This window comes from Oxyura jamaicensis, chromosome 1 (genome assembly GCF_011077185.1).
Source record: "Oxyura jamaicensis isolate SHBP4307 breed ruddy duck chromosome 1, BPBGC_Ojam_1.0, whole genome shotgun sequence".
Taxonomy (NCBI): Eukaryota; Metazoa; Chordata; class Aves; order Anseriformes; family Anatidae; genus Oxyura; species Oxyura jamaicensis.
The window spans coordinates 187,755,351-187,768,113 of NC_048893.1; the positions used below are offsets into that span (position 1 = coordinate 187,755,351).

Genomic DNA, 12,763 nt, shown 5'->3' on the forward strand with positions numbered 1-12,763 from the left:
CAATAAAAATTCTAGATTGTGAAAGAGTTCTGTAAGTAGAAAATTTAACGCTACCCGATCCAGAAACACAGACTTCAAACTTCTGTAGTGCTGAGTACTAAATTCTGTTCTAGAAAACTTCTGTCATTGTTTGATTCCAACTTACATTGCAACACACGTGATAAAAGCCTACCACAACCAAATTAAATTACGTACAAGATATAATGCTAGGTCTCACATTTCATCCTTCAGATAATAAAGTTTGTAACTGACTGAATTACACAATAAACTACCTGTGTTTCTCTCAAAAATTTACTTCAAAGACCAAGTTTTCATTAGTGTAACTAGGTAACTCCCTTCCTTCATGAAGACTTAGTCACAAATATTTTAGCTAAGGCTATGCCTAAGAATATAATTCTACAAAAGACTTAGTAAATTAAAAAATTGACCAGTAATTAACATTGTTTGATTCTTTCCTCCCTAAATTAAAATAGGGAAGAAAAATTTCAATTCTTTTGAAGAGTCTGCAATGACACAAAGAGATTGTATCCATACTCTCAAGCAGTTATTTATCTATACATAGAAGTGGCAAAACAAGTATTTCGACCCACAAATGCTCTCAACTCAGCCATTGAAGTAATCCTGCCAAGTGCAAAAGACAACTTTGACTTACTCACTATTAATCTGCCCTGATCAGACTAAACAATTAGACATGTTCTTTTCTCTCAGCTGTAAGGAGTCTCTGATGCTCACTATGAAAAGATTAAGTCAAACCATTACACAAATAATCACAACTGTCTTTTGGTGATAACAGCCCTTCTTTTCTTTCTATCTTGTGCCTTGATTTTTTCAAGTGAGTGTGCAGCCAATTATCTCTCCTGATAGCTACATAATTTTAAACAGTAAAATATTAATGAGAAGTGAATATGAACCTGGCTGTTCTTCCCACTCTGTGGATATACGTGTTTGCATCCTCCGGACAATCGAATTGAATGACCCAGTTTACTGCTGGAAAATCTGCATAAAGAAAGAAAACATCGAAATTTAAGCTCAGTGGACTCCCAGATCTCCTAATCAAGAGCAACATATTATTTTGGAGCATTAATTTCTGTAAGAACCATCATTTATGACAATTTATAGACCTCGAGTGTAACCTCCGAAATAAAAATAAAATTGCATGTATTAAGATATCATAAACAGCCATCCTCTTCATCAAAGAAAGCTAAAATTAATGGTGTCTTCGTTCTCTAAATTATGACAGCACACTGAATGGAACTTAATTTCACAACTGCTAAGAACAGACATGCTTTGTCTTACACAAATAACAAAACACCACTACATTTAATAATTAAATAACAAGATCTGACCCATTTCTGACCTAGAGTTTCAGTATTCTACACAGTTGGGGTTTGAAGTTAGCTGTGGTAAGACAGCACTACTTCAGCTATCCACGTACAGAAATGTCACACACCCTCTCAATGACAGGGAGGGATTGACCAAGCCTGCCAAAGAAGTCAACATTCAATGTGAATTACAGTATTTATGAGCACTTTCCAACTGCTGCCCTTTATCCACCAGCAGCAACATGCTTTGCATTGTAGCAAGTTAGTATTACCTCCTGGCAAGTCTAGTTATGCCATACTGCATGGGTATACCTACACTCTCAACCTAAACACAACTACATTAGTTCCTCACTAGTGAGACATCTGCAGAACAGAAGGTATGATAAGCCATTTGCACTTCTTTTCCATTTTCTGAGCACCTTCCTCTTACAACATACTGACAAAACCTTGCATTTTAGACAATGAAAGTTTGCTATCTAAAAGAAGAATGAGCACATTCCTAAAACAGGTCTTGTCATAACTAAAATTTTCAAAACACAAAAAAAAAGTTTGAAGTATCTACAGAAAATATAAAGAATGAAATCATAATTTAGCAAGTAATGACCAATGGAAAGAAACACAAGCCAAAACAGATCCTATAAAATATTTGTGCTTTTTATCTAATATTCTGCCTCTAAGAATAGAGTGCTTATAGTGCTATTCATAATTCAAACAGTAAAAGTTCTTCAGGTTTTCATCTCCACATACTGGCAGGTCAGTTGTTTTCCATATCTTTTGGAATAACCCACAGGATACAGGAATATCGGAAATATTTAAAGCTGCTGACATCTTGCTTTAAGGCATGTAGTAAACCAATACATCACTATTTCCATTTTCTCTCATTCTGGTTATTTGTCAAGTAAAATGGCTGGGAAAACTAGATTGTCTACAGACTGGGAAAAAAAAAAAAGATAACTTTCATTGACTATTTTAGTATTAAACGTTACAAGACAGTAACAATTTAGGTCTTTTTGGAACAAAAACAAACAGCAAAAGTGAAGTTGGCCTCTCCAGTAAAGAAACAACAGAACTAATTACGAAGCATCTCTTCTGAAATACCTTAATGAGCTCTTACGCAACCTACAGGTTCATTTCTTACAGATAAGGTTGGTCTTCAGAGCATACTGTCATTGAAAAAAGTCTCAATAGGATTAAATCCTAAATAATTTGTGAATAATTTCAGCTTTTGTGGGTACATACCCAGGCCACGAGCTGCAATATCTGTAGCAAAAAGTACTGCTGCCTTCTTCCGAACAAAACAAGTGTAGACTTCCATTCTCTTGAACTGTTGCTGTTTGCCATGCAGTGCCAGTACAGGAAGACCAGGTTGAAGCTTACAGAACACTCTGAATAAATACTGGACCTATCGAACAGGTCAGGAAAAAAAAAAAAAAAAAAGATTTAACATTGAACAGTAAAAATCACATCCAGTAAATCACAACAGACTTAGCACTTTAAGTGAAATATATTTTTTTCACATCAAACATCTGACATGGATTTCTGAGACTTTATCATGCACCCACGTACTATAAGAGGAAATGAACAGACACAAAAGCCTAGTATGCCTTTTGATATGCCTAATAGAAACCAGCACGAATGATTTAGGACATGACTAGTTAAGCTGTACACAACGGACCAAAGTATCAGAACTCTATCACAAGCACTGCCTTTAGACAACGCTGGAGAAGTACAATGTCTTCTGCTTGCACTCCAAGCAGTCTACATAGCCTATTTCAAGCTTCAACAGCTTCTTCTATACGGTCTGTTTACTATCATATACAGTACCATGATGTAGCTTATAGTAGACGTATCTAATAATTATTAAGAATAATTACAGAAACTGTGTATATGGCAGTAACAGCTGCAGCTCAGAGGACTTGTGTACAAATAAGCCCACAACCTCACCATCTTCAGTAGCCAACTGCAGAACAAAAATACTGTAACCTTGTGCAAGAGTGAGTGAACTCTAATATTTACCACATAATTGTATGTTGAAAATACACAGTTAAATATTTGATACATGCAGAAGTTATAAGAATAAATACTTATGCCATACAAACACGTAATTTAAACAGAACAGTACTAGGCCAGTAGATAACTGAAGGATTACTTCCTATATAACCATAAGGAAAATCCTTCGCTGCACAATTTCACAGTTATAATTTCTTATACAGCCATTTTTAAAAGTTTTTAAAGAAAGCAGGTACGACTATTAAATATTCTGCAACACAGCGAACTGCCTCACCAACAAAACTGCAATTGATAGCCCTTAGTGAGACAACTTTTAGGGGATTATTCCTTTATTTGTTTTTTAAAAAACAGCAGAGCACAGAAGTCACTGAATAGCCTGAGGTCTCCAGGACCTTCCTGCCCTGAGCTTGCTGACAGCCAGGCCCTGCCTGCATGACACACCTGTAAGCATAGGCAATGTTTAGCTCCTCCACAATTTCCTATTGCCAACTGGCCCAGAATGTCTCACCTCTGGTACCTTCACACCAACATGAATGTCTTAGGTCTTAGTTTTAATACAGTTTTAACGTGCTACAGAGGGGAGGAAAAAAAAAAAAAAAAGGATAGACATACCTCTTTACAGCTTGCAAAAAACACAATGGTCTTCTTTTTCAAGTGACTTCTCAGGAAAGAGTATAACATGTTTATTTTTTGTTGAAGCTCACAAACAACATAGTTCTGATCCAGAGTTGCTGGGGTACTTACAAAAAAAAAAAAGAAATAAAGAATTAGGTACCATAGTTCCCATGACATTAAAATGACAAAAAAAAAAAGGAAGGGAAAATACAAAATATGAATATATACTATCTACAGAGATGCCTGTCCATTCTTTTTAATCGAGTGTCTGACAAATATCCATGAAAAGGGGGGGAAAAATCAGTCCGGAAATTTCTCCCACTTTGAGGTACAAGTCTTAGCAGCTCCACTAGAAAGCTACTGTTGAATGTTGAAAGATGAATCAGTTTTTGTACTAAATGTCAGGGGGAAGAGGAAAGGCAGGGGGCAACTTTTGACATGACTTAATTTCATTTACCTTAGACTCCTTTACTAGCAGTGAGCCCAACTCTTTCCACATCTAAGCAGCGACATTCAAATTGCCTTGACTTAAAATGCAATTTTTGTCTATTTGTGCTATTAAAGCATCATTTGTGCTTAAGGCAATGTCAAAGCACAGTCTAATCATGCACACAAAAAAAGCATTCATGTATTTTCACTGATTACACCCTGACATGCAAAGTGACTTTGTAAAGCTCTGAATTGTCATCTTAACTCACCTTGCCATTATTTGTAAAATTAAAAAAAAAATAAAATAAAATTTAAAAATCATTATTTGGCATTATTGCCCTTGAAATACATCTAAATGTTCTTCTCACAGTCCCTCTGCTTCACCCAAGAATACCAAGGGTATTTAAAATCATTTTATTTAATCAGAGGTGCCACTTAGAGGATGAAATTACAAGACACTGCTCCAGATTTTATTCTGCTATTCAGTTTGAATTATGCCACAGTACTTTTTGCCTTGTAAGTCTTTCAGAGGCCACTGTTTCCATAACACAACAGTATGCTGTATATTAAGGATGTAAAGTCTAAAATAAATGAAAACATTCCTTTTTTTTTTTTTAATCAATTTATTACCTGACTCTACTTCCCCCAACACATCAAAAACTCAAAAGTACTTTAAAAAAAAAAAGATTTGTGAAACAGTCCTCAAACTGAAGCCCACATAACGAGCTCATACATGCTTTTCTGAAGAAATAGTCACATTTTTTTTTCTAGGAATCATATTTATTTAGGATACCAATTTAAAAAAGTAAATAAATAAAATAGTACTTTCAAAGACATTTACAGCACAATAAACAAAATCTAGCCAAATAGTTAAAACACTGCCTCAGGATTCAACCTCATTCTGCTGTTTGTTTTGCTGATGATTTCTCATTTGTTCTTGGGTGAGACATTTTTATCGGTGTGCTTCACCTTCCTCCACCTTCATTTACATATGGAAATATTTACATGCTCCATAGAACAGGAGAAAGTCATACATGTTTATAACCCAGTTGGCACTGAGATATCTGACGGTCTCCAGAAATGCAAATTTAAAATTGCATTCTTCACTTTTTTTTTTTCTTTCAAAATCTATGTGCCGGAAAACAACATGCATGTTTTGTCATTTAATGACAAATTAAATATTTTACGCTGGGCAGACCACATTCATCACGTCTGGGATGGGTCTCCCATTCTGATCCAAACTGTACAGCATGACAGATTTACTTCATGTGCACAGGGCTGGAATCCTGAACGTGCACCATAAACCCAGCATATCTGGAAGCCACAAGTCTTGCTGCAACACAGACAAACGCCAAATGCTTTCCTCTGCACACCTAATATCACGTACACAAACAAGACTGTCATTCTGCACATTCCCTGTACAGGAGCATTTTCTTGAAATGCCAGATTCATCAACAACACATGGATGAACCGTATTTGTGCAATAAATCTGCTGGTCCTGCACAGTAAGCATGCACACACAGAAGGAAAGGAAGCCAAATAACAAAATGCAGTAATTCAGAAGTGACTCCTGCCATGTCCAGGACACTACTCCATCCAGACTGCAGCCCACTCTGGAGCTTATTTCCAAAGAAAAAAACTTCCAGCCAGCGAAACTGCCTGAGGAGCCACAAGCAAAGTACTGGTTCAGTTTCCTGTAATGAAACAATCAGAACTAGTACCATCTTCCCTAGAAATTCCTTGTTTTCAAGATAGCACACAACAGGATCCGACACTGACAGAAGGAAAAAGACACAACTTCTGATTCAGGAAACTGACAGTCAGATAAGCAGTTAAGTATGATCACCATCTGTTTAACCACCCCCTGTTCCTCCTCCTCCATTCCCCCCCCCCAAAATATCCCAACATACCTGAATTTGGCTTTCTCATGAACCCAAACATATTCGGGATCTTTCAGACTCAGCCGCGCAAGATCCTTCACTGATTTTGTTTGTGTTGCAGAAAAAAGCAAGGTCTGGCGTTTCTTAGGCAGATTTTCTATGATTGCATTCATTGTATCAGCAAACCCCATATCTAGAATTCTGTCAGCTTCATCAAGAACTGAATTGAAAAAGATTTGAGAAAAACTAGTTTTAGCTTTACTCTATTAAAGACTTTAAATCCATGCCTACTTACACTGCAGAGATTAATTACCATATATGTCAGGATTTGGTTTATATATACTTGTATTCCAAAAACGTTTTTAAAAACTGCAATAAAGTCATAGCATTTCCCATATGGATTCTCTCAGACACACTCTAGCCCTCCATTTCACGTGCTGAACCATCGGAAGATCCGCATTTCAAGTAATTTGTTCAGCAATTCACAGACAGACTGAAAATTACAAACTCCCTGTCCTGCTGCAGAAACAAAAGCATGGAATATAAAACAGTGCTGTACTACTCTTGACAGAGCAAAACAGACTCTAAGTGCCTAAGCTCAATTTGCCATTCAAACATAGGGAATGAACAGAGTAGCACAGAGACAAAACCTTAAGAAAAGGGCATATATTTAATGCAATTCTTGTCTAACTGCCATGAATTGTACTCAGCATAGAAAGCTTAATTTTGCACTTTATCAGCTTCATTAGCTTGTTAATTGCTTCTAAGTTCCTCAAGCTATGCTAAAAATTATGCACAGTTCTTAGAGGAAGGCAAACCCTTCCATTAAACTGAGATTTGTATTCAGGTTGGAAGGATATAAAGAAGCAATGAACAGAGAAGTAATATGGCTTAAAATTCAAAAAGAAATGTCTTCTAGAGCTGGCATGAAATACATACACTGTAATGAATATTCCATACAGTTAATTATCATATCAGGAAAAACAAGAGAGCTATAGGCAGAAAAGGCCAGCTTTTAGCAAATACATACCTAAAGGATAATACGGCATACCACTTGTGGTTTTTGGTTCCTTACTTAACTCACCTATTTGCCTTTATCATCTTAAAGAAGGCACACTCAGTAATTGCTTTGTGAGAAAGTAGACACAAGAAAGGGGTTTTGTTGTTTTCTATTTTAATTTGTCCATATGCAAACTTAAATGCCCTTTCATCTACACACTAGGATAGTCAAACTTTTTAACAAAGGAAGTGCTCCACAGTTACAAACTACTAAAAATTATTTCTAAGTACTTTCAAGTACTTAAGAACTTACTCAACATTTGCAGATCAGATGCATAGAAATAGGAAGTTTCATCCATGTGCTGTAGAAGCCGTCCTGGAGTGCAAATCAGCATATTTATGTGGTGGATTCTCTCAGACTCTTCTTTCAGATCCTGAAATAAGTTAAACCAGCTGAGCTCTAGTTGTTCACACTAGAAGCCTGATGCTAGAGATCTCAGCCCTCCTTAACCTATTGATAGCTTTTTGAAAGAATCAACCCTTTCCTCTTTCTACACATATACCACGTCTTATCAGCACGCTCACACTTGTGGCTTGAGCAAATATATTTCAGAGCAATCTACTTTAACAGGACAGGAAGGGTTGGTAGTAAGTTCCATCCAGTCACATCACCTGGAAAGATGGTAAATATGCAAAAGCTTTAAAAGACACAGAGTACACAGACGGAAGAATGAGTGGGTTGCTGAGGGGTTCCCATTAGTTAATATCTTCTCTGACTTTCCCCTTTCAGGGTTTCCTTCCTAAACTAGTACTTATTACAGCACTCATCTATGCTCCCATACAGCAGGCTCCAGCAGAGGACACACCTTTCCTCCAATAATTAGGCCAGCTGAGAAGTCGTGATTCTTTCCCACTTTACGGAGAACCTTAAAAGTTTGAAATGCCAGTTCCCGGGTAGGCGATATTATCAAAACTCCCAATCCATCTGCGGATGTCCACTGAAGACGATATAGGAGTTCCAAAGCCTGAAAAAAGTTACCATATTTTCATTATATAAATCTCAGAAGGAAAATACATAACAAAAAGTGTAATAGAAAAGATGACGTAATACTAATTCAAATAATGACGAAAGATGAGCACACATTTCACAAGGTTTGATTACGTACGAATTCTAACTGATGTTACTGATACTTGTTGAAGCAAAGTTCCCCAGGACCGATCTACAACAAGCAATAATGGGTAGTAAACCATAAACATTTTACTGGACAACTAATCTTCCTCTGCTTCATTCTGGAAATTAAGTCTTAGTAATTTATACAAAAATGGAAATCAGACGTACAAACAGACAAGAAATTTCCCTGGTTTTAAAGGAATTTAAAGGAAGATTGACCAACTAGAAACAAGTCAATTAGTGCAACTTTGATTTGAGACCCTCAGGAGTAGCATACACACATGCTATGTAGGAGCATTCCACCTAACCTTATCATACATCGCCAGGATTACTCCTCCTCTTATGAATTTATACTGCAAAAATACAGTCTTGGCTAGTATTAATACAAAGACTTCATAGGTATAAATAACTGAGGCATTTTTGGAAAAAAAAAAAAATAAGAGAGTGCTGAACAGCCTTTAATATTTCACTCTTCATCTGACCAGCTCCCTTATCACTTGTTTTCCCTAAAACTGTTTTAAAATAAGGTTTGTTAAAAAATAAAAAAACAGCACTTCTGCTCCTAGATAAACTAATTCTGCAATCTCACTTGTGTTTCATTTCTCAAATCCACAAGACTATCTTTCAAAGACACCTACCACCTACATTTTTTCCTAGTCTTTACTAACAAAAATAATCAGCATGAAGCATAAATCTTCTCAACTAGAGTGGGTATTCAAAACGCATATGACTGTTACCACAGTTACTGACAGAAAAGGCTCCAATCTAACTTATATTTGCAAAAACACAGGTAATGTTGAAACAAACAAAAAAAAAAAAAACCTCCATAATCAAAATTACATTTCTTTTTCCCTTTATCCAATCATAACATGATGGAGTTTGTATCTATTTATATGTGCACATTGAACGAATAAGATTCTCAATTATATTTTCAATCTAAAGCAATTAAATATAGAGCATGATGTTTAGAGGAAAACAGTCAAATGTATTATTCACAATTGGAGTTTTCATCCTCTTTTCCTGCTTGTACCTGGAAGCAATTTCTAAGGTGTTCAAAACAGACAATCAAGACAACCAAGAAAAGGAAGCCTATTACCTCTAGGCTTCGGTTAGCTACAAAAGGTCCGAACATTCATATTATTTCATTCTTTTAATTTCAAAATCACACATCTAAAAAAGAAGAATGCTGAAATTTCTATGGTTTCTATTCCACAGATTTAGCTTTCAAATTTTAAAAGAATCAGACAACAAGATTTTCACACATTCATGAGAGAAAAACAAAGTACTTCCTAAATCACAGAGGGCCTACTGATGTAAGGATCAAAATGAGATTTCTAAGCACCAGAATACTCCTAGGGACAATAATATACTTCTTCCAGAACTTCAAGCAGCTTATTTAAATGAGACTGTCTTGGCTTTCTAGGAACATCTAGACCACTTGAATTACACCCTTTCTCTCAGGATCTATTAACCTAAACTGCTTATCATCCCCTACTCCCCAGGTAACTTCCCAGGCTTAAGGGCAAATGATGTAAATTACTTACCGGGACAATAAAAGCCAAGGTTTTGCCTGATCCAGTCTTTGCAGCTCCAAGCACGTCTTTACCTTGTAAAGCCAAGCCTATGGTTTGCCTCTGTATCTCAGTTACCATGCGGTACTGAGCTTCCTGCAGTCCTAGTATTTGACGTGTGGGAAGGGAAAAGGAAAAATACATATTTCTTTATTTTTCTTTGCCCAGGGCTGTATTTTTTCCATTTAGAAAACACTCCATATAGCAACATTCATGTAAAACTTAGTTTAAGACAAAAGATTATTTATATGCAAATAAATAATACGTTCACTTCTCATGTAATTACTTTCCAAATTAAACTTTATTTATACTCACCTTTTAGAGTTTTCTTTGACAATGGAAAATCTGAAAATCTCTGAATTTCATCTGCATTTATCTGAAACAAATTAAGCTTAATCAGTGCTAAAATCAGAAGTAACAGAGAAATTAAATAAGCTTTAAGTCACTGTTAATTTTCCTAGGAAAAATCCAGAGGAGTAATTTGTTTTTGCAGGCTACAGCAAGTGGAATAATGACAGTCACATGCCATAAAAAGGAACCCCAGGAGCTCCTGTATCTCCGCAAAAGAGAAGATCAAGTCTCTTCCAGCAGTTTTATGAGATCAGACATCCCAGGTAAATGTTTCCAGCCTGGACTGTACCTGGCCAACAGCACAGTACCACTGACAGCTGATGGCACCAAGACAACACCCACCACTGCCCTCCTGCCCCCTCCGCCCCCCATATAACTCTTACTGACAAGTCATCTCTGTCTAAACTGCAAGCAAGACAAACCTAAAGCAAAAGGAATTCATATTTACTATGTTTCTCCCCTTAACTCAAACAGCTCGTACACTTGCATCACAAAAATCCCTTAGTGATTCTAAGAACATTTTTCACATTGTTCATAAAAATGTTTACACTATTATATTAATTTTGTTTTAGTATGATCCTTATTTAAGTTCTTTAAAGTTCAACTTTCTAACAGTATATACAAATGACAAATTAATTTCATTTAGGTGGAAAAAACACACAACTCTAGGCCAAACAAAGAAGTTTTCTTATTAAAAAAGGCTTAAATCTGTTGTGAATGATGCCATAATGATGGCTTTACGAAATTTTTCATCTCTATACTGCTGTGGCATACCTGGTGCTCCCAGCATGGATTCAGAAATGGGAAGTCATGCTGACCTTGTGTGTGAAATGATTGGTCTGGTAGATGAGGGGAGAGCAAACTTCAGAAAGACATTCAATACTGTCTTCTCACAGAGAAGCTGCAATATGAGCTGGATGAACAGACAGTGCAGCAGACTGAAAACTGGCTGAACAGCCAAGTGCAAAGCCTCCTTGGAGGCCATCAGCTAGTGGAGTACCCCAGGAGGCAATACCAGGTCCAGTCCTGTTTAATATCTTCATTAATGATCTGGCCGAGGGGACAGAGCACGCCCTCAGCAACTTCACAGATGAGACAAAGCTGGGAGGAGCGTCTGACACACCAGAGGGGCTTGCTGCCATCCAGAGGGACCTGGACAGGCTGGAGAATCAGGCTGACAGGAATCCATTAAGTTCAACCACATTTTTCCATTTTGACTATACAGCAGTAACATTAAGGTTTGGGTTTTTCATATAAAAAAGAACTTTGTACAACCTCTTATGACGTGTTTTCAAGTCCACTGTAGGAATGTCAATGACATTATAGGCTGTTTAGGGGAAGGATCAAAGACAAAGAAAGGGAGGGATCAAGGTGGACTGGGGAAGAACAAGTGTAAGGAAATAAAGGGAACTAGAGATAAAGGGGCTGGTCAGTATGCTTGTCTGACTGAGCCCTGCACCTGATTACCACAGCCTCTCCTAGAGACTAACTACATACTGTTACGGAATAATTATTATTTACCAGTAATTACTCTTACTTTCCTTCTAACCATTCCCTGTATGGGTACATGCTCTGTTCTGAGCCCACACAAGAGACCACCAGCAGATGTCAAGCCAGAGCAGTCAGCAGCAGCAAGAGAGACAAGTGCCACAGCTGGAGCAGGACCACAAACTTCAGAGGCCTGAGGGTCCGGGTGCCAGCACCCGGGGAAACCAGGGGCTGAGGCCAGATCTTGGACAGGCTGAGCAGCTACAACCCATTTTCTATGTGTGCATATATATTTCACAAATAAATGTTAGTCCTGACCAGCAGGAGAAGAACATTACCTGCTCTCCATGTTTTTCACGTGTGTGTGGGTACTGAGTGTATTCATGTGTCTCTTACAAGGGTGCTGACAGAAGCACTGCCTTCTGTGTTCATCGGTGGCTGACCAGGTGTGCACACACTCACCCACAGGAATACACGCTCACCCTCACTGCAGGAGGCACCTCAGGACCCAGCACTGCCCCAGCCTTACACCTGCCTGACTGGGACAGGAGAACCCCCCTGGGTCCTGAAGCTCACCAGGTTCAGCAATCTCTAACACTTGGTGCACTTGATTTTCTTCAGCTGTCCTTCAGGGTACAAAACATACTAAAGAAGTAGCTCAGTGTCCTGACACCTACTAATTTACTTCTCTGTATACGTCCACCTCTAGAGCACACCTGAGAGGTGTTAATTCTATACACTCACACCAAGAGGAGGCGTTTGATTCCACAAGTTGGCTGAATGATTTACAAAAATGTTGAGGTGTCAAGTACAGATCTTAAGAAAAATGTAGTTCTTTCAAGTCTTCTCTAGTCAATAGGATATCATCAAAAGATGCAGACAGCTTCTGCTAGCAAAGTTAAAAATCAATAGCAGTAAGACAGCACA

General features: G+C 37.5%; 1 protein-coding gene across 1 annotated transcript in view; it reads right to left on the reverse strand.

The window, feature by feature from the left end:
- The window catches only part of DDX10 (DEAD-box helicase 10), a 189,094-nt gene that overhangs the window by 170,259 nt on the left and 6,072 nt on the right, over window positions 1-12,763 (reverse strand). Inside the window, exons 2-9 of the mRNA XM_035327036.1 lie at window positions 10,313-10,373; window positions 9,971-10,101; window positions 8,122-8,280; window positions 7,569-7,689; window positions 6,287-6,476; window positions 3,945-4,071; window positions 2,562-2,724; window positions 912-996 (exon numbers count right to left, since the gene is read on the reverse strand). Of these exons, the coding sequence (XP_035182927.1) occupies window positions 912-996; window positions 2,562-2,724; window positions 3,945-4,071; window positions 6,287-6,476; window positions 7,569-7,689; window positions 8,122-8,280; window positions 9,971-10,101; window positions 10,313-10,373 (1,037 nt within the window). The remainder of the gene's footprint in view (window positions 1-911; window positions 997-2,561; window positions 2,725-3,944; window positions 4,072-6,286; window positions 6,477-7,568; window positions 7,690-8,121; window positions 8,281-9,970; window positions 10,102-10,312; window positions 10,374-12,763) is intronic.